General features: G+C 35.8%; 1 protein-coding gene across 1 annotated transcript in view; it reads right to left on the bottom strand.

Annotated features, from left to right (window-relative positions):
* The window catches only part of TMPRSS15 (transmembrane serine protease 15), a 142,999-nt gene that overhangs the window by 108,038 nt on the left and 11,703 nt on the right, over window positions 1-23,258 (bottom strand). The window contains 4 exon segments of the mRNA NM_174439.2: window positions 6,628-6,759; window positions 19,135-19,170; window positions 20,599-20,643; window positions 23,060-23,211. Coding sequence (NP_776864.1) covers window positions 6,628-6,759; window positions 19,135-19,170; window positions 20,599-20,643; window positions 23,060-23,211 — 365 coding nt within the window.

Genomic DNA, 23,258 nt, shown 5'->3' with positions numbered 1-23,258 from the left:
CAGCTTGCTGGTCTTGCAATCTGAGTGCTAGCATAAGCTAATCCTAAATTGATAGATGGAAAAGCCCATTCTAACATTATACAAAAATGCTGTCAAATTATAAAATACAAGCTATTATGTGACATGAAATATTTTACATGAACAAAAGAAATAAATTGATCAGCACACAGAAATCTAGGTAAAAATCTTGCATTTTGGTTGACTTTTTACTACTTTGGGCATATTAGGTAAAGGCATAAAAAAAGTAGGTACATGTTAAGATTCAAAGTCTGTTAAGAACAATGGCCTGGGAGTTAACTGTATTGGATTATGAATGGGATTGTTGTAGCCTAGTTCCCAGAAGGTGACAAAAGAAAGAAAAAAAGAACAAATTAAGAACAGAAAAGATAATAACCTAATATCACAAATTTCAGGAAATAAAAGGGAAAAATCTGTGATTTGTTGAGAGAACAGACTCAGTTGGTGTGTTATACTTACTGGAGCAAAAAGGACAATTAAGGCTAGTTTATATGATTTGAAAGTAAACAGTGAAAATATGACTTTTTAAGGCAGAACTAAACAAATTTCTAGTTGTAAAAAAACTCCCTTGTTCATTCAAAGCTGTCTGTCATAAACCACACCAAAGAAATGAGACTATTAATCCCTTAGCTTCACTGATCATAAAAGTAAGAATAATGTCTGCTTGTATTTTAAATGATATATGGAGCCTTTTAATCACAGTTTGTAAAGAAACATGTGGACTCCAAGATTATTGGCAATGCATGAAAATCCACTACTATTGTAAATAGTTTATATTTAAACTATGATACTCAGGAACTCAGTGAGGAAGAGCAATTAATCCTACCAGCAATAAAAATACAGCTGCTAGCATTGGTGGAGTATTTCTTATGTACTGGCCTTTCCCTAAGGTCACTTCATAAGTATTAATGTTTTCTTCACCACAAACTTATGATGTTTTAGGTGGGGAAACTGAGGTACAGAAGGGTTAAATAACTAGCATAAGTTCTCCCAGCTTATAAACAATGCTTCAAAGACAGGCAGTCTTACCCAATACCTAATATTATCTTAATACTACAATATATAAAGCTATCATAATGATATCACTCAAATCTCTTTGTTGAAAAGCAGGGGTGTGTGTGTGCATGTGTGTGTGTGTGTGTGTGAGAGAGAGAGAGAGACTGCAAATGAAAAAGGAAATGAAATTAAAAGAATTTCATCAATCCAGTGTTTTTAAAATTATAATATAGATCACATTTGCAGTAGCACTTCGCAACAAACAGGAGAAATAAAAGGAAAAACATATGGAGTGAAAAAGGGAACAAAACAAGAGCAGTTTTAGAATGTATAAATCCTATTTGCAAAGCTGATATTTTAGTAATCCTCCTCGTCCACTCCGGAGAAGGCAATGGCAACCCACTCTAGTACTCTTGTCTGGAAAATCCCATGGACTGAGGTGCCTGGTAGGCTGCAGTCCATGGGGTCGCCAAGAGTCAGACACAACTGAATGACTTCACTTTCAATTTTCACTTTCACACATTGGAGAAGGAAATGGCAACCTACTCCAGTGCTCCTGCCTGGAGAATCCCAGGGACGGTGTAGCCTGAAGGGCTCCCGTCTGTAGGGTTACACAGAGTCGGACACGACTGAAGTGACTTAGCAGCAGCAGCAGCAGCAGCTTCGTCCACTCACTACATATTTGTGGGGAAAGGTATCAACAGCTTTGGGCTGCACAACAGGATTAATAAATTTAAAAAAAAAAGTGAATTATGTCCCTGTTGGCAAAGATGGTTGTATGTCTGCTGTACCTTTACTCAGTCCCTTTCTAGGTTCATGACTAGACTGCGTACCTCCAAATGGGTCATATGACAGAGTCTGGTTAATAAACTTTGGTGGAAATTATTGTATTTATTTCCAGATCTGATTTATAAAAAGATCTTCTGTAACATTCTTCCATTGTCTGTCAGCAGGTTGCAAAGAATCCAGGGGAGAACTTGGCTCAGAAGGTATGGTGGAGGCACTGGAACCCTGAATGCTTCAGAGCACAGCCTCTTGCCACCTTTCTTGAATTATATTGTCAGTGATAAATTGTAATTGTCCTATATTGTTAAGATTACTTATCATAGTATTTTTTGTTGTTGTTCAGTCACTAAGCCATATCTGACTCTTTGCAACCCCAGGGACTGCAGCACACCAGCCTTCCCTGTCCTTTGCTATCTCCTAGAGCTTGCTCAAACTCATGTCCATCGAGTTGGTGATGCCATCCAACCACCTCGTCCTTTGTTGTCCCCTTCTCCTCCCGCTTTCAATCTTTCCCAACATCAGGGTCTTTTCCAATGAGTCATTTCTTCGCAGCAGGTGGCCAAAGTATTGGAGTTTCAGCTTCAACATCAGTCCTTCCAATGAATATTCAGGACTGATTTCCTTTAGAATTGACTGGTTTGATCTCCTTGCAGTCCAAGGGGGCTCTCAAGAGTCTTCTCCAACATCACAGTTCAAAAGTATCAATTCTTCAGTGCTCAGCCTTCTTTAGGGTCCAACTCTCACATCCATACAAGACTACTGGAAAAACTATAGCTTTGACTAGACGGACCTTTGTCAGCAAAGTGATGTTTTTTTTAGTATGCTCTTTAGGTTTCTCACAGCTTTCTTTCCAAAGAGCAAGGAGCAATTCAACTTCTTTGAATTTCATATCTGCAGTCACTATCCACAGTGATTTTGGAGCCCAAGAAAATAAAGTCTGTCACTGTTTCTATTGTTTCCCCATCTACTTGCCATGAAGTGATGGGACCAGATGCCATGATCTTCGTTTTTTGAATGTTGAGTTTTAAACCAGCTCTTTCATTCTCCTCTTTCATAATATTTAGTTTGCCCTTAAGGACACGATCAGTTTGTGTGTTCAGTTTTCTATGAAGTTGCTGAATTTTAGTGGAAATGGATACTCTATAGATCAATTTATGCTCTAAAGGAACTTTGGGAATTTCTGCATTTGAGAAAAGATTAAGAAGAACATTCCTGAAGGCATTTAAAATAAAGTTACAATAGTATTGAGCTACTTATAACAGCTATGACAAACCTAGACAGCATCTTAAAAAGCAGAGACATCACTTTGCCAACAAAGATCCATCTAGTCAAAGCTGTGGTTTTTCTAGTAGTCATGTCTGGATGTAAGAGTTGGACTATAAAGAAAGCTGCAGCCAAAGAATTGATGCTTTTGAACTGTGGTGTTGGGGAAGACTCTTGAGAGTCACTTGGACTGCAACCAGTTCATCCTAAAGGAAATCAGTCAGGAATACTCATTGAACAGCTGATGTTGAAGCTGAAGCCCCAATAATTTGGCCACCTGAGGCGAAGAACTGATTCCTTAGAAAAGACCCTTCTGCTGGGAAAGATTGAAGGCAGGAGGAGAAGGGGATGACAGAGGATGAGATGGTTAGATGGCATCACTGACTCGATGGACATGAGTTTGAGCAAGCCCTGGGAGCTGGTGATGGACAGAGAAGCCTGGCACGCTGCAGTCTTTGGGGTTGCAGAGTCAGACATGACTGAGCGACTGAACCTAACTGAATGTTACAATAAGACATGAAGCAGGGCATACTTCTGGAAAAACAGATATAACCCAGCCATGGCTGAGTATGATTACTAAGTATTCAGGATTATAATTTTTTAGACTACAAAGTGCTTTTTAGTGTGGTGCTAGGAAAAAACTCTCAGTGGGAGATAAATGAGCCTGTCCAATATTATACTATCAGCCATTCTATTGCACTATCCAAAATTGAGTATAATGGAATGGGATTCATATAGGTGTGTTCTTAGGACCCACTGAGGGCTCCCTCTGCTGGTTCATTATTTTTTAGTAGTGTGTTTGCTCAGTACACTGAATTCTCCAGGAATATACATCAAACTGGAAAAGGGCATGACAACCCACTCCAGTATTATTCTTTCCTGGAGAATTCCAGGGACAGAAGAGCCTGGCGGGCTACAGTCCATAGGGTAGTAAAGAGTTGGACATGACTGAGTGTCTATCTCACACACACACACACACACAAATCAAACGTGATCTCTGCCCATCCACTCAAGTCTATTTTGCATGTACATATGAGACAGACAAACAACCTTTGGAGACACTTGCCAGCTTTCAAAATAGGCCTGAACATTGGCCTGAAGGGTATGGATCAGCACTTTTTCTTCTCACAGGTCAGCTAAAAAGTAAACTTTCCTGCTGATTCAATCCTCATCAGAAGAAAAGAACAGTTTAAAGAAATCTTGGTTCTGCTATCGTCAGCTATAAGTTATGAAAACCTAAATAACTAAAGCCTAAAAAGAAAGCTGTTTAGGAAGTTAACATTAATATGACTCTATTAATAACACCGACTAGAATTAGAGCTCACAGATGGAGGAATAAGGGAGAGAAGAGAGAGCATAGGTCAATTTCACACAGATAGTTTTCTTAAAATCATCTTTCAGTGAATGTAAATTGATGGACAGGGCTTTATTCTAGAAATTATGCTACAATTTGAGCACAAGTTTGAAGTGGGGCTGAGGTGAAGTACTCACAATCATTTATGATTAAGTAATGAATGAAAGTGTGAGAGTGAAAATGTTAGTCGCTAAGTCATGTCTGACGCTTTGTGACCCCATGAACTGTAGCCTACCAGGCTCCTCTGGCAATGGAACTCTCCAGGCAAAAATATAGGAGTGGGTTGCCATTTCCTTTTCCAAGGGATCTTCCCACCCCAGGGATCTGACTAAATATATGAACCCGGGGTCTCCTGCATTGTGGGTGGATTCTTTACCATCTGAGCCACCAGGGAATCCAAATAATGAATAAAACAACCTATATGACAGTAAATCCTGGATAAAGATAGAGTAGTTGATTGATTTTTTCTCTTCTTTATTCCACAAAGACTTTAACTTGTTTTTGCAAAAAAAAAAAAAAAAAAAATAGATACAGTGCTAACTTTAAAGTGCAAATAATAAAGAGAATCAAGAAAAATGACAGACAAGGATCTATAGGCTTCAGAAAGTTAGTGACTTGGATGGTGAATTGATAGTAAGTTTCAATTAACACAAAACCTTCATGATATTGAAAAGTAATAATGCAGTTTGATTATGTATTTAATGCAAACACATACTCATAATTAGAGATTTCAGTTCTAATACTGAAGTTCATGTCATGAGTTTAGCGTGACTTAGAAACATAATTCATGGCCTTATAACTTACTTCAGGACAAGTTTCCACATATAGTGTATTTCTATGGTTATTATTTGATATGCATGGATACTAATTTGTTATGAAAATTGTAAACTCTGTAACCGTGGAGAGCACATAACAGGTATGGTTCATTTTCTGATTACACATCTTAGATGTTTCTCCCCATTTACAGTTAGTGATCAGCATCATATAGACTTAAAGGTATGTGGCTCACTCTGATACACGTAATTTTTGAAATATAAATTGGGGGAACATCACCTCTATTACCTCATGATGGCACACTTGTATCACATTCCCACTGAAAAGGTTTTTAAACTGCCTGAAAACCAGAGCAAACAAAGACATGGCTTTCTTCTTCTTTGAGTAATTTAGTTATATAAAATAGATTAAAAAATATTCTGTAGCCTGCACTTTCTTCCAGTATGCTCTGAGAGCACTTCAAAGTATGCTGTTAAACTTTGAAGTTTGAATTTTATCCAAGAACATTTGAACTAGGAGTGCTTAGTTGAAGACACTTTAGTCAAGTTGCTGGTTTTTGAGTTGGTTCTGGGAAACAGACCAACTGCCTATCTTTTCAAGTATATCCTGAGTGGATAGGTAATTTTTAAAACTTCAGTTGGTATTTGAGTATTTGTCTTCAATTAATATCAAAAAGAAGAGCAAAGTATAACAAATAAAGTGAAGTAAATTGTAACTAAAGCCTTTACACATTTCAGGAACTAACTGTGCTCACGGTCAATTTTTAAACTGATTATAAACTATACCAAAAAATTGCTCAATTCCTGCTCTTTAATTTTTCAAGAACAAATTGTAGGTTAGAATTGTTCAAATAGTTCCTCACATTACTTACCAGTCATATATACATTATATTACCCAGGCAATAAAATGAAGAAACAAGCCAAAAAAGAAATATGTTTAAATTACATATTTAAATTACATGTTTAAATTACAGCTATGTTCAGCATTTATTAAGTGCTACTTAAGTGTTAACTAATAGTAATAATAGTGATTAAAAAAACTATTAGCACTCTAAACAAATGCCAGTATTTACAAAAGATGAAACAAAACAGATATTTAGTTTAACAGACATGAAGATCTTACTCTTAACTGATTTCCTTTACTCACAGAACTACAACTCAAGTACACTTTTTACCTATTTTTTGTTTCTTTGCCAAAAGTTGAATAAAGGCAACAATTTGAATTAAGGAGTGATGATTCCTGAGTTAAAGACAAAATTTAAGAATATTAATATTCTTAATATTACTTTTAGATTTTTGTCTTAAATCATAAACATGACTAAGGGTATATCTCAATCTCTGGTAATTTCTGGCACCTGAGGGTTGTGTGTGTGTGTGTGTGTGTGTGTGTGTGTGTGTGTGTGTATACACAGTGAGGGAGGGAAGTTAATCACTTACCACAAGTTTTATTGTCTTCATCAGAGCCATCTGGACAGTTTAATTCTCCATCACAAAATAAATCAATTGCTATGCACTTTAGAGCATCAGCACACAGCCTTGAACCAGGTGGGCACTCTATTGAGACATTTCCTTTAAAAAAAATTGAATTTAAAGGTTATGATGTATTATTCTTTGTCATTTAGGTAAGTATATACTTGAAAGTGAAAGTGAAAGTCGCTCAGTTGTGTCTGACTCTTTGCAGACCCATGGACTGTATAGTCCATGGAATTTTCCAGACCAGCATACTGGAGTTATACTGGAGTGGGTAGCCTTTTCCTTCTTCAGGGAATCTTCCCAACCCAGGGATCGAACCCAGGTCTCCTACATTACAGGCGGATTCTTTAGCAGCTGAGCCACAAGGGAAGCCCAAGTAAGTATATGCTTACTTATAATTATTTCAACTTCCCCCAAAATATGTATTTCATTTAATGAATTGATCTTATAGTTTTAAGTTTTGAAGAAATGATACATATTTCTTCATAGATATTAAATACGATGCTTACTATGTTGATTTTCTGAAAAGGTTGTCTATTTATTCATTTGCTTTTGGTTGTGTGTGCTGGGTCTTTGCTGCTGCCCGGGCTTTCTCTAGTTGTGGCAAGTGCGGCTGCTCTCTAGTTGCAGACTGCAGGCTTCTCATTGTGCTGGCTTTTCTTATTGTGGAGCGAGAATGGGCTTTAGGGCACGTGAACTTCAGTAGTTCTGGCTCCCTGGCTCTAGAGCACAGGCTCAGTGTCTGTGGGGCATGGGCTTAGTCGCTCTGAGGCATGTTGGATCTTCCTGGAGCAGGGACCAAACCTGTGTCTCCTGGATTGGCAGGCAGATTCTTTACCACTGAGCCATCAGGGAAGCCCCTACTTTGCTGATTTTTAATCTTGATAAATGAATGCTACAGTTTGGACATTTAGTCCCCAATATTTACACCTCCTAGGATTGTTATGTGTAATGTGGGGCAATTTGCTAAAATGTATATCTCATCATCTACAGTATCTAATAGCCACTTCATTTACTTATAAACTTATGACTTGAAAATATAGTAGTTGAAGTTAAGGTTTGCATCCTGCAGAACAAAATTTGTCAATGAAAACTATTTTATAGTAAAATGAAACTTAAAATCCACAGTACATTGAACAAGAAAACCCAATGGTTTTCTTCTGTTCATTATCTCCTTGCTTCTTCTTCTTCTTTTTTTAAATATGTTATATACTTTTATTTTTTTATTATTTTCTTTTGTTTCTTAGATGATATTATACATATTTTAATGCCATTCTCCCAAATCATCCCCCCCTGCCTCCCACAGCTTCTTGGGTCAGAGTTTCTTAGGGGGAAAGTTGCAAACATCCCCCTGAAGGATTCCATGTCATACTCTGACCAGGATCTGATAAATTTGCACCTCTCAGCCTGTCCTGTCCTTCACCTGCTTCTTTCCACATTGCTAAATATAAAGATGGACCGAGAAACATATTTTGCTTCTAGAAATTGACTTGGAAAATTTAGGTGCAATCCTAATAATATATGCCCATTGGATAACTACATATGTTTTTAATTTTCTGAGCAATGTGAGAATTTCAATGTGTTTCTTTATGATTAGAATAACAATGACAGTTTAAAGTTTTTGGAAAATCTTTAAGCTCAATAGCATTTTTTTTTCTTTTTGTTATTGGTCTTAATCTTAAAGCCAGCATTGTACTGCCATCTGCTGGGTTTTAAAAATATATTTGATTCTGAAATTTCTCTTAGGCTCCAAGAAATAAATTGGGGAAAGTGCTTCTGTTAATAAATCTGCTAAAGTAATGCTTAATTAAGAACATTATAGACAGAGTTGCTGGGTATAAATACAACTAAATTGGTCTTTTATAATTGTAATTAAAATAGATATAAGCCATTGTGAAATTCATGGACCAGCTAACATCTAAAATAGGACAGGATAAAGCTGAATCATTTCCAAGTGCTAAACTACTCCCATTTAAGAGAAAAAAAATAATTAAAAAAATATGTTAAATAAACTTGTATATTATGACACATATGAGATATTCATCAAGAGTTCTTAATTATTGAGCCACTAATCCATAAGAGGTATCATGTTGATAGTATTAAAAAAAATGCTTGGTAAAAAATAAATGAGAAAAAGGACATCATTGTAGTAACTCTGTCTCTTAAACAGTGGTTGAAGGAGTTCTAGGTATTCAGCATCTACAAGAATAGACTTGGGCATTTAACTAGAGACATTATGATTTTGTCTGATCTAATGCTTTCTATGGAAACTTCACTTATTGATATTTCATATCTTTGTCTATTGCTTATTGAAATTTATAGATTGAACTTCAAAACCACACTGTCAAGAGACACCATTTGAAACATTTGATCTCATTAATGATTATTCATTCACTTTACAAGTATTTATTTCCTATTTACTTGTGTCATGTCTTTTTAAGGGATAGAAATAATAGGATGAGTAAGGCAGAGACTATTTTTATAGAGTTTGGAGTTTAGTGGTCAACTGATTCATTGGCTAGCAAATTTTGTAAATGAGGTAGAAAAAAGTGATGTGGGAACATAAAAACTGGGCTATGCCATGGATTATCTTCCTTCTGAGTCTGGGATTGAAAACATCTTCATATAAATTAAAATTTGAAAGATGTTTAGAAATGCACAATGAAAAGAGGTATGTGAAATGTACATATGATGATATGACAAGAGCATATTACTACAGGGAAAGCAGGGGCATCTAACTTATCTAGATGTTGGCGTGCTTACTGAAACTATGGCAGGAAGGGAGTTTAGTCAAATTCTGGGGGACATTTTAAAAATCATTTTAACATATTAAAATATTTTTTGTAAATAACAGTATTGAAAATTTTAACATATATATGCGATATGACCAGTCCATGTTTCATAAAGACAATTCTGCTACCAACTGAGAAACCATTTCAACATTCAAGGTGAAAGTTGATGAGAGTTGGAACTCTTGCACTAGCAGGGGAGATGGGGATATATTCCAGTTGCTATTTTACAAGTAGGATTGATGGGCTTTAGTGGTCAGATATGCTCCTGGCCAGAGGGAGGTGAAGAAAAGGGTGCTCAGAATGATAGATGCACTTTGGTGTGGCCATGAAATGCCAGTGTTCATCAGTCACAATAGGCATTATCAGAGAAATAGCTGGTGGGATTAGTAAATGACTCTAGTTTGAAATATTTAGATTTGAAGGTGGAAATATTATACTCTTGTTTAGATTGTACTCTCCATATCTCCATATTCTGTTGTACAAACATTCTTCATCTGTCTTGGTCCATGAATAAAGAGAAATTCCTCTAATTTAAAGCCAGAATTGAAAGAGACACGTGTACCCCAATGTTCATTGCAGCACTGTTTATAATAGCCAGGACATGGAAGCAATCCATCAGCAGATGAATGGATAAGAATGGATAAGAAAGCTGTGGTACATTTACACAATGGTATATTACTCAGCCATTAAAAATACATTTGAATCAGTTCTAATGAGGTGCATGAAACTGGAGCCTATTATACAGAGTGAAGTAAGCCAGAAAGAAAAACACCAATACAGTATACTAACGCATATATGTGGAATTTAGAAAGATGGTAACAATAACCCTGTATGCAAGACAGCAAAAGAGACAAAGATGTATTGAACAGTCTTTTGGACTTTGTGGGAGAGGAAGAGGGCAGGATGGTACGGGAGAATGGCATTGAAACGTATATTATCATATGTGAAACAAATCACCAGTCCAGGTTCGATGCATGATACAGGACGCTCGGGGCTGGTGCACTGGGATGACCCAGAGGGATGGGATGGGGAGGGCAGTGGGAGGGGGTTCAGGATGGGGAACACATGTACACCCATGGCGGATTCATGTCAATGTATGGCAAAACCAATACAATATTGTAAAGTAAAGTAAATAAATTAAAAAAAATAAAATATGAATATCGTCTTCTTATATAAAGGAAGTATGTTTTAGGATTTTATCAGATTTTATTTTTACCTAGTGTTCAGTCTCCCTCTCATCTCCTTACATACACAGGTATGATGTCCATTTCCAACAAAACCATTGATTAAAACATTAACTGCTACAGAAATTAGCCAGATGCCAGTTTTTAAAGTAACCTTCCATTCTTAAAACTAGAGTTCTTTGGCTGGACTATTTAGTTTGCCATTTCATCCGTTAGTTTTTACTTTAGTACGTCTCCTTTTCTCGGGAATCTCTACTGTGATTCTTATAAGGACTATTTAACAAAACAGTTAAGGATTTCTATTTAAGGAAATGTGTAAAAAAATAATTGATTCTGTTTATTAAAATCTGTTCAAATTGTCTAAATATTACTTGCTGTTTTCTTGAATGGAAAAAAGATTTGCATATTTTTATATTATATGGCATTTTAATCTTGAGGATATTAATTTTTGGCATAATATGGAAACCCACCATAAATTAGTATTATTCGTAATTCTGCAAATTGAAGGCTTTATCGTCTATTTATATTTGTATCAGGAAGGATTCAGTATACCCTAAAATGTGATTACTTCAGAGTAATCCATGGTCATAACACTGTCCAGTGACTTGAGGTGAGGAATCTCTCTTGTCTGTTTTGTGCAGACTCTGGACTAAGCATTGTGGAGAAGAAAAAGACTGAAACCCATTATTTGTTTTCTTCCAAACCAGTTATAAGAAGTGTTGCATACAAGACAGTAATTTGAAAATCATATTTGGGAAATATTAGACTTTTATTTTTCCTAAAAATGGGTGTAACAACCCTTGGTGACCAAATATGAGACAAATTAAACCCAAGATTTAATAGCTTACTTAGTAATGAAGTCAGAATCTGAATGCATGAATGCCTGCTTTAAGAGACCAAGTTCATTTCACTGTACTGTGTTTGGGAGATATCACTTTACAGAAATTCTCCTCTACTTTAAAAGAACAAATTTAATCATTTTAGCAAGACTGTGGCTGTTCAAATGAAATTAAAGTGGGAAAATACTTTAATGGTTCTGTTATTATTTGTGTAGGAGTGTCTTAAATTAGAGGAGAGTGCTTAGCAGGATATGTATGTTGTTTTCTCAGATGCAGAGAAAACAAATACTTGAAGTCAAAAGACATTTGGTGTTGGTTGCGGTGCCTGTGTCTGAGTCCTGGGACAATCAATTCAATTGAAGAGTATAATTCTGCCTTAAATTCTCTTGAGCCAATTTCACATTCTTTACTAAATTAGCCAGTTCTTTTCCTTCCATCCTCAAACCCCTCCACATGGTGGAACTATAGAAAATTGCATTTTGTTGAGACTGAGAAAGCCCATGATAGTTAATCTTGTTTTTCTGCAATCATTGCCTGACCAGTAAGCAACAAAAGACTAGAACAAGCTGTATTCTAGAAACCCTTCAAGCATATGAACAATTGCGCAAAAGAGCCCCTCTTGGGCACACTGTAACAGCTAGAAATCAATCGGTGTAATGCAACCTTAGTTCCCATCTCTCCCTTTACTGTTCCGAATGGGTTAGTAAAACTTTACGGTAATTGGCAACAAAGGCAGTTGAACAATAGAACATAATCCTCATGGACTTTGTACCCACTATCAAATAAAAATTCTCTTTGGCAGAATTTATAATAGTAGTAACGCCAGGTATATGGTGCATGCATTTGTTGATTTTTCTCAAACTCTGTCTTCCAGGCATATAAAAATGAGAATAAACTTAACATCCCTGAAAGTCATATTCATAATAAATTACTGCTTGGAAACTGTGGTTTTCAAGTTTAATTGCCACATTCCCCTCTATAAATCTATAGTGTCTTGCTGTATGAGAGGAATGAATAGGAATGAATGGTGACTGGGGACTCATGGATCCAGTAAAAGAGGGAATGTGATATTTTACCACCTACTTACATTATGAGAATTCTTCAAGATTGAGTAAGGTAATTCAATATGGTCTCCAATAATAGGAAAGCTTTGGAAATGGAGTTTTTGTGGCCAAAGAAATGATCAGATTAAAACGGGCACTACTGAACACAACAATCTTGTTTTAACCTTAGTCTAGTTTTTAAAAGATCTTTTTGAAAAAGTATACAACTTGCTATTTTTTTTTTTTTGGTTGTGTCCCTCCTTTATGCCAATCATGAATTGGTATCTGTATTATTTCCTTTCTTCATGACTGCTCTTTAAAACATATATTTAAATCTTTGTCTTTCAGATAATAAATACAAAGTTCAAGAACTAGGTGGCTTACCAAACATTATATGACGGTAATTGGTGGAAATAGTTAAGATGGATTCACCTACACATTTTCAATCTTTGAAAATTGTATGTTAGTTTTTGGTCTTCATTATGATTATCAAATGTTCATATAAAATGTGAAAGATAGAAATAAATATATACTGATTCCATTCTTACAGTTTACAGGTTGGAAAGATTTCTGTCCTACTCTCTAGGAAAGAAAAGTGCTGGTCAATCATTACCCTCATGCTCTGTGTTCCCCTTTCACCATATCCTTTTGCCAGAAGCTGGGCTGTTAGCCTATGTTTGATCCTACCCAGCTTCTCTGGTGGTTCAGAAGACAAAGAATCCACCTGCAATGCATAAGCCCTGAGTTTGATCCCTGGGTCAGGAGGATCTCTGGAGAAGGGAATGGGTACCCCTTCAGTATTCTTGCCTGGAAAATCCCATGGAGAGAGGAGCCTGCTGGGCTATAGTCCACAGGTCATAAATAGTCAGACACAACAGAGCAACTATGTGTATGTGTACATAGCACATCAAATGTCATAATACATTTGGTGTGTGGGATATTTTGGTCCATAAGACATTTGGTTCTTAAACACTTGATCCATTCCAAAAGGTCCTTAAAATTTGCTCCTATCTGAAGTATCCATGGACAGAGGATCCTTGGCGGATTACACTAAAAGGGGTCACAAAAGAGTCAGACACAACCGAGTGACTAAATAACAACAACAAAAAGTGTCCAAGAGCATATCTGTTCCATTCAAATGATTTGGGTTTTGTTGTTGTTGTTGTTTTTTTTTTTAATTTATTTTGGCTGAGCTGGGTTTTTTTTTGCTGCATGTGGGCCTTCTCTAGTTGCGGTGAGCCTGAGCATCTCTATACTTGCAGTGTGGTGGCTTCTCTTGTTGCAGAGCAAGTGGGCTCTAGGGCACGTGGGCTCAGTAGTTGTGGTGTACATGTAGTTGCCTTGCAACACGGGGAATCTTCCTGGACCAGGGATTGAACCCATGCTCCCTGCATTGGCAGGCAGATTCTTAACCTCTGCACCACCAGGGAAGTCCTTCAAATAATTTTGGACAGGACCAAATCATCAAGGACCATTTTGGTGTGGGCAGATGTCTTATGGGCATTCTGGATAGGACTAAAAGTCCTGCAAGAAACTGGGCATATTGTTCAGTCACTTTTCATATTTTTGGTGGGCTTGTCTTCAAGAGAGTAAGAAAGAAAATTTGTTTTAAGTCCACAGATATTTTGCTCTAGCACTTTTTTTCCTTCTATGTCTTTCCACATATTTCCCTTAGGGTGTTTTGTACACCTAAGAGGTCCTCAATAACTGTGGGTTGTATGAATCACCCAGTGAATCAATAAATAGGTAAATAGAAAACACAGCACTAACTTTGGTATTTGTTGCTGACTTTTAAAGTTATAAAAATATTTCTTAAAATATATTAAAGTTATTTAAATTTTAGATTAAATTAATTGGTCATTATTCATCCTAAGATCACTTTTTGAGAGTGTGTTGAAAGGTGATTTTAGATGTTATAAATAGTTTTCTGCATTGCATAAGGGACAGTGGGCTGAAGAGCAGTTCCATTTTTCACTGTGTTGTGCTGCTCTCTGAACAACACCAAAATACAACCCCAGGCAGGCTTGTCCTACCATAAGAGCCCTCCATGGGTTTAGAGGTGGGATGATTTGTTTCATAAAGTATTTTGATACATCATTCATATATCACTCTGCTTTTCAAACTTCATACCTACTGTTATATCTAGGAATTGCTAAGTCTTACCCAGAGACCACTTATAGTTTCACAAATGTTCTCTTCTTGTATTACATAATCTTTGATATAAATTCTAATAACATGAAAACAGCAGCATTATTTCAGGAGCTGAAGAGTTATACAATATTGCCTGCATGGAGTTTACCTAAAGAGACTATGTACACATTCAGACTGTTTAACATGAAGATTAAGTTAGTAGAGAAGACACTTTGGTTAAGCAGCAGATAGACAAAGGCAAAGTAGACAATTATTAAGAATCTGGAAAAATTATGACATTAAAGACACATGCCAACCATACACAAAACTTAAAAATAAACTCAAAGTGGAGCAAAGATAAATGTAAGGCCAGACATTATAAAACTCTTAGAGGAAAACATAGGCAGAATACTCTTTGACATAAATCCAAACAAGAAATTTTTTGACCCACCTCTTAAGAGTTACTTTGCCTCTTTGATTTCTTTCACCAGTGTTTTATAGTTTTCTATATATAGGTCTTTAGTTTCTTTAGGTAGATATATTCCTAAGTATTTGGAAAAATATACCATGTTCATGGATTGGAAGAATCAATATAGTGAAAATGAGTATACTACCCAAAGCAATTTATAGATTCAATGCAATCCCTATCAAGCTACCAACGGTATTCTTCACAGAGCTAGAACAAATAATTTCACAATTTGTATGGAAATACAAAAAAACCTCGAATAGCCAAAGCTATCTTGAGAAAGAAGAATGGAACTGGAGGAATCAACCTGCCTGACTTCAGGCTCTACTACAAAGCCACAGTCATCAAGACAGTATGGTACTGGCACAAAGACAGAAATCTTGATCAATGGAACAAAATAGAAAGCCCAGAGATGATCTACGCACCTATGGACACCTTATCTTTGACAAAGGAGGCAAGAATATACAATGGATTAAAGACAATCTCTTTAACAAGTGGTGCTGGGAAAACTGGCCAACCACTTGTAAAAGAATGAAACTAGAACACTTTCTAACACCATACACAAAAATAAACTCAAAATGGATTAAAGATCTAAACGTAAGACCAGAAACTATAAAACTCCTAGAGGAGAACATAGGCAAAACACTCTCCGACATAAATCACAGCAGGATCCTCTATGACACCTCCCAGAATACTGGAAATAAAAGCAAAAATAAACAAATGGGACCTAATTAAACTTAAAAGCTTCTGCACATCAAAGGAAACTATAAGCAAGGTGAAAAGACAGCCTTCAGAATGGGAAAAAATAATAGCAAATGAAGCAACTGACAAATAACTAATCTCAAAAATATACAACCAACTCCTACAGCTCAATTCCAGAAAAATAAATGGACCAATCAAAAAATGGGCCAAAAAACTAAATAGACATTTCTCCAGAGAAGACATACAGATGGCTAACAAACACATGAAAAGATGCTCAACATCACTCATTATCAGGGAAATGCAAATCAAAACCACTATGAGGTACCATTTCACGCCAGTCAGAATGGCTGCGATCCAAAAGTCTACAAATAATAAATGCTGGAGAGGGTGTGGAGAAAAGGGAACCCTCTTACACTGTTGGTGGGAATGCAAACTAGTACAGCCACTATGGAGAACAGTGTGGAGATTCCTTAAAAAACTGGAAATAGAACTGCCTTATGACCCAGCAATCCCACTGCTGGGCATACACACTGAGGAAACCAGAATTGAAAGAGACACGTGTACCTCAATGTTCATTGCAGCACTGTCTATAATAGCCAGGACATGAAAGCAACCTAGATGTCCATCAGCAGATGAATGGATAAGAGAGCTGTGGTACATACACACAATGGAGTATTACTCAGCCATTAAAAAGAATACATTTGAATAAGTTCTAATGAGGTGGATGAAACTGGAGCCTATTATACAGAGTGAAGTAAGCCAGAAACAAAAACACCAAGACAGTATACTAATGCATATATATGGAATTTAGAAAGATGGTAACAATAACTGTATACGAGACAGCAAAAGAGACACTGATGTATAGAACAGTCTTTTGGACTCTGTGCTAGAGGGAGAGGGTGGGATGATTTGGGAGAATGGCATTGAAATATGTATAATATCATATATGAAACGAGTCGCCAATCCAGGTTCGATGCATGCTACTGGATGCTTGGGTCTGGTGCACTGGGACGACCCAGAGGGATGGTATGGGGAGGGAGGAGGGAGGAGGGTTCAGGATGGGAAACACATGTATACCTGTGGCAGATTCATTTTGATATATGGCAAAATCAATACAATATTGTAAGTTAAATAAATTAAAAAAAAGTTAAAAAAATTAAAAAAAAAAAAGAGTTACTTTGCCAACAAAGGTCCATCTAATCAAGGCTATGGTTTTTCCAGTGGTCATGTATGGATGTGAGAGTTGGACTATAAAGAAAGCTGAGCGCAGAAGAATTGATGCTTTTGAACTGTCATGTTGGAGGAGACTCTTGAGTCCCTTGGACTGCAAAGAGATCCAACCAGTCCATCCTAAAGGAGATCAGTCCTGGGTGTTCATTGGAAGGACTGATGTTGAAGCTGAAACTCCAATACTTTGGCCACCTGATGCGAAGGCTGACTCATTTGAAAAGACCCTGATGCAGGGAAAGACCAAGCACAGGAGAAGGGGACGACAGAGGATGAGATGGTTGGATGGCATCACCGACTTGATGGACATGGGTTTGGGTGGACTCTGGGAGTTGGTGATGGACAGGGAGGCCTGGCGTGCTGTGGTTCATGGGGTCGCAAAGAGTCAGACATGACTGAGCGATTGAACTGAAGAGTAAGGAAAATAAAAATAAATAATGGGACCTAATTAAACTTAAAAGGCTTTTCACAGCAAAGGAAACCATAAACAAAAAGAAAAGACAACACTCAGAATAGGAGAAAATATTTGCATACAAAGGAACTGACAAGGGATTAATCTCCACAATATGCAAAGAGCTCATGTAGCTCAATATCAAAAGAACAACCCAATCAAAAATTGGGTGGAAGACCTAAATAGACATTTTTCCAAAGAAGACATACAGATGGCTAAAAAGCACATGGAAAAATGCTCAACATCACTAATTTCTAGAGAAATGAAAAGCAAAACTATAACGAAGCATCTCCTTATACTGGTCAGAATGTCTGTCATCAAAAATTCTACAAACAAATGTTGGAGAGGGTATGGAGAAAAGGGAACTCTCTTGGTGGGATTGTAAACTGGTATAGCCACTCTAGAGAACAGAATAGAGGTTCTGCAAAAAACTGAAAACGGAGCTACCACATGACCCAGCAATCCCACTCCTGGGTATGACCAAAGAAAATTATAATTCAAAAAGATGCATGCACCCAGTACTCATTGCAGCACTGTTTACAATAGCCAGGACTTGGAAGCAACCTAAATGTCCATCAACAGAGGACTGGATAAAGAGGATGTGGTACCTATATACGATGGAATATTGCTCAACCATAAAAAGGAATGAAATAGGGCCATTTGCAGAAACTTGGACAGACCTAGAGACTGTCATACAGAATGAAGTAAATCAGGAAGAGAAAAACAAATACCATACAAGATTGCTTACTTGTGAAATCTAGAAAAATGGTACAGATAGACATATTGGCAAAGCAGAAATAGAGACACAGATGTAGAGAACAGGCTTAAGTTTGTTAGCAAACTTAACAAACTGAGAGCAGAATGTGGGTAGGATGAATTGGGAGATTGGGATTGAAATAGATACACTATTATGTATAAAAAAGATAACAAATGAGAACCTACCGAATAACACAGGGAACTACTGTTTTACTCAGTGCTCTAGTCACCTACTCATTGTTCTTTGGTGACCTAAATTGGAAGGAAATCTAAAAAAAAAGGGGTATATATGTATATGTATAAGTGATTCACTTTGTTGTACAGTAGAAACTAACACAACATTTAAATCAGCCGTACTCCAATAAAAATTTAAAAACAAATACATGCCATGTGTTGGTATAAAATACCCACTTAATGAAAAATTGTTGAATGACTGAATCCAAGGGAACGTTGGTACTGATTTGGCAACCATACCATGTTAAAAGGAGAGAGCAAGTATGTGTCACTTGTATTCAGAGAGAATAATTAGAGAAAAAAGTCCCTCACACCTGATGAAACCTGTATCCTTTCTGGAAAACATTTTGATCCTTTCTGGAAAACATTTTGATCCTACTCTTGGCATGCTTAGCAGAAGATAATAACCATGATTCTAATAGATGGAGGACTAGAGTGAGATTAGATAATACAGGCATTAATTAACCTCAAATATGTTGTTGCCTTTTGGTAAAAATTAGACTAACTATAAACTTTCATGCTTTACTTTTCTTATCTATAATAAGGGTACTGTTAACTGCTGTTTATCAGATAATTCTCAGAAGTCCAAAATGAAACATAACAAAAACTTTTTAAAAAACATGAGAAATTATATTATTAAAACTGACCTGGGGTTGCCAGAGGAATGCTGGTTGTTAGCTTTTCTGTAAAAATAAATAAAATAAATAAAAATTACATTTTTAAACCGATTATTAGGAATTCCTCCTGTTTAATATTTTATGTGAGAGTTTTTTAAATTACTATGAATTATTAATGTTCATTAACTTAATATATGATTTGTATCTGGATCTAAAAAACAAATCTTTTATGTTTTTTATTGATTTTTATAGTAGTATAGCAGAGGTTTTTAGATGTGTTCACTTTTTTAAGGAAAAAAGATTTTTTCAATAATTAATATAAGAATTCACTTATTTCATAATGGCTGTAGACATAAATGTCCTAGATTAATCTGATGCTATTTGAAATAGGAGCTTGAGATATGCTTAAACTATTGGCCTTGGAGTCCAGAGAATTACTTTTAATTCCTGACTTTGATAAATTTAAACTGTGTGACTCTGGGCACTTTCTTTATTACTTATATATTTTTAAGTAGAAAAAGTATTAACTCTCTACAAAATCATTCTGAGAATTAAGTGAGATAATGTTTGTAAAATATAGTACCTAGTAGTAGATACTTCAAATAGATTTTTTAAATATTATAGAAGTGTTCATGATTACAAGTGATATAAAAAGTAATACAGTTATAGTTTTATAACAATTTACAGTTTAAAAAGCACTTGTTTATGAATTTGATGTTTGGGATGACTTCTAACATTTTTAGAAAACTTTTATTATTCACAATTTATGGGAAACAGATTTTCAGAAGGTGAAATGCTCAGTGATTCTGATAGTTGGCAGAGACAGGATTAGTGTTCAGATCTTTTGACTTCAATTTGAATAAGATGTTTACAACAAAATGATTTTACATTTTAAGATAACTCAGGTTAATTTTAAAATGATAATTTCTCAAAGCTCTCTTTTGATAATCAGTATCATCTTGATAAGACAAAGTGAAGTCCTCAATTTTATGAGCCATAGTGACCAATTGTAGTTAGAAAGAGAGAGTGAAGAAAATGCTGGAATAGAGCAAAGTTAATATTAAACTTTAGATTGTCCTTTCCAAACAGTACAATACATTTTGAAAGTTATCATTTCATTATCTTTAAGATTCCTTTCCCTCATTCATAGTGACCTTAGCAATGTCAGGGCTTCATTTCCAAGGCTGCATAATCAGAGTCATATTTTGAGATCACACACACATCATATATGCATACATATGTATATAGAGTTTGAAATATGAAAGGATGATTGCAATTTGAAATGCATATCCTTGCATACATACCTAAGCATTATGAATCCTGGATACTATGAACTACATTATTCCAGGCCAAATGTATACTTTTTACATTTTTAAATGAAGACTAAATACCTCATTTAGAAAGAGCCACCAGAAAAAAATAGAATCCTTGCTTAATGTCATAAAGTTTTATGGTCACCAAATTATATATTTTAAAATGTCGTTAAGTACTGACCTGACGTTGTTGCAGGACTTATCGTAGAGAAATTCTCCAAAGAGGCTGGAATAAAGTTGGTTTGAATATAGTGCTTAGAGTATTACAAAACATCGAGTGCAGTTCAAATAGTTATTCAAAGGGCATCTGATCTAGAGTTTCCATTTCATCCTTTCTTACCCTGAACGTTCCTATTTATTTAATTACTATTTGATTATACATTCAATGAATTTTCAGAATCTTTATATAGTTTCTCTATAAAATGTATATATAACAGAATGTTTCATTTATTTTATCCATTTAAGAAGGATAGCTACTTATTCATCATAGTTATATAGAATAATTTATATTTAAGAGAGATAATCTAATACCCTCGATCTTGTGGGACCTAGAATCAATGGTTTTGCGTGAAACAAATGGATGCCAAAATAATCTGGCACATGATAACATCTATTGAGAACTAAGAACTGTTTAAGCATAAAGTGATTTTCACTTAAAAGATAAAAATAGCTATTTTCTTCACCATTTAACATGTTTAATATTTTTAAAGACACAATGACAGCTATGTTAAAAATAGAGGAAACCAAAGTATATCTTCTGAGAAGCCCTGATCTAATGAATTTGATTTTATTCAAAACAATATTTATAGTAAGTGGGCTAAGAGGTAGGTCTTCTTCTACTAACTAGATGGTTTATTGCATTATTTCCTCATTACTGCATTGTCTTCTTTGTAAAAGACCTGTAACAGTTTCATAAATATGTGGTAGATTATTAATGAAAAAGATAAAATCAATTTTATAAGATTTTTTTCTTAAAGAAGATAATATCTTAATTTTTCATTGTGTTTGGCTTGACAGTTTACTTTTATAAAAAATCTAAGATGTTTGTGAGATTATCAACCAATTTTAAAATGTAACAAATTTGAAAATTGACATGATGCAAATAAATATTAAAATGAAATACCAGGCTCATCTGTATCCACAATCTCTTCTCTGTAAACCTTCAGCTAAATATGTTTTCGAATTCAGAAATTTTTAGATGTTAGAAAGCTCATCAATATATAAATATCCACTTCAACAGGAATAAATGCACACTCTAAGTAACCTATTGCCAGTTCAAATAGTTTTACTTCAGCATAAGTCAGTATCGATTTGCTCTTAAGCAAATATATAAAGACATGAGTGCTTTGTTTCTTTGATTCTGTGATAGTAGATACAATATTGCAGACCTCTAGCTGCTTTTCTTTACAGCAAGGGCTCATCAAGCACAGTTTACTTTTATCCAGTTTCCTGCTTTATCCTGCTGTGCCTGTTCAGTGAGAAGGCAACTCAAGTTCTTTAGTGCTTCCTCTACTGATGGTTTGGTCCCCTCTGGCACACCTGCTGCAGCAGAGACTATTTTGGTTTTTTGTCCAATTCAAATGGGCTGAAAAATATTACTATTATTAGCTAGAACAAGTGTTTTTTTATCAACACATTTACCCCTGAAAACAATGCTACTACACAGTATCTTTACTATTCCCATTTTCCAGATGAGATAACGAACATACAGAAAATTTTGGTAAACTGCCTTAAATAACACAGCTATTTAGAGGTAGATTCAGTATTCTAGGGGCGTCCCAGGTGGTGAAGTGGTAAAGAATCCGCCTGCCAATGTAGGAGGTTCAAGAGACTCAGATTCAAACCCTGGGCTGGGAAGATACCCTAGAGAAGGAAATGGCAACCTACTCTAATACTCTTGCCTGGAAAATTCCATAGACAGAGGAACCAGGTGGGCCTACCAGAGTGTTGCAAGAGTCAGACACAACTTGGTGACTAAACAACAATATGACTATCAGAAAGTAACCCTGTGTACGAGACAGCAAAAGAGACACTGATGTATAGAACAGTCTTATGGACTCTGTGGGAGAGGGAGAGGGTGGGAAGATTTGGGAGAATGGCATTGAAACATGTAAAATATCATGTATGAAACGAGATGCCAGTCCAGGTTCGATGCACGATACTGGATGCTTGGGGCTAGTGCACTGGGACGACCCAGAGGGATGGTATGGGGAGGGAGGAGGGAGGAGGGTTCAGGATGGGGAACACATGTATACCTGTGATGGATTCATTTTGATATTGGGCAAAACTAATACAATTATGTAAAGTTTAAAAAAAAAAAAGTAATGTGTCACTTTCAGATGGAGGGTTCCTAGAAAACCAGTGTTGTGCTTGGCCAAGGCCAAAAGTGTGATTAGACTCACAAACATTTATGCATGCCAATATTTTCAGAACTTCTTTGGTATTTGATATTTTACAAAGATTTTCTCATTGGCATTTTTTTTTTCTGTTTTCTCCATATTTCACTATCCTTATGTAAATGTGTTACTCATGCAATAAGACAGGTTCCTAAAAGTCCAGGGTGATCCCATTGCTCCTTTGGTACATAGAATTTTAATTTCATGGCTTATTGATTCAAAGTATCAAATAAGGTTCACAGATACCTGTGATATCAATGCTGTTCAAGTCAATGTGGAAAGTGACCAGTTGGCTGGATTTATTTGCTTCAATGCCTTGAATCAGTTCTTCTTTTACATTTTTATCTGACACCCACTGGTCAAAGAGAAGGTCAAATATGACTATAATGCTGCCATTTCTGCAAAGCAAAAAGTGACATAAGAGAAAAAACTCAGCCCTCTTCAA

The sequence above is a fragment of the Bos taurus genome, chromosome 1 (genome assembly GCF_002263795.3).
Source record: "Bos taurus isolate L1 Dominette 01449 registration number 42190680 breed Hereford chromosome 1, ARS-UCD2.0, whole genome shotgun sequence".
In the NCBI taxonomy this organism is placed as follows: domain Eukaryota; kingdom Metazoa; phylum Chordata; class Mammalia; order Artiodactyla; family Bovidae; genus Bos; species Bos taurus.
This window is presented reverse-complemented; position numbering and strand designations above follow the sequence as displayed.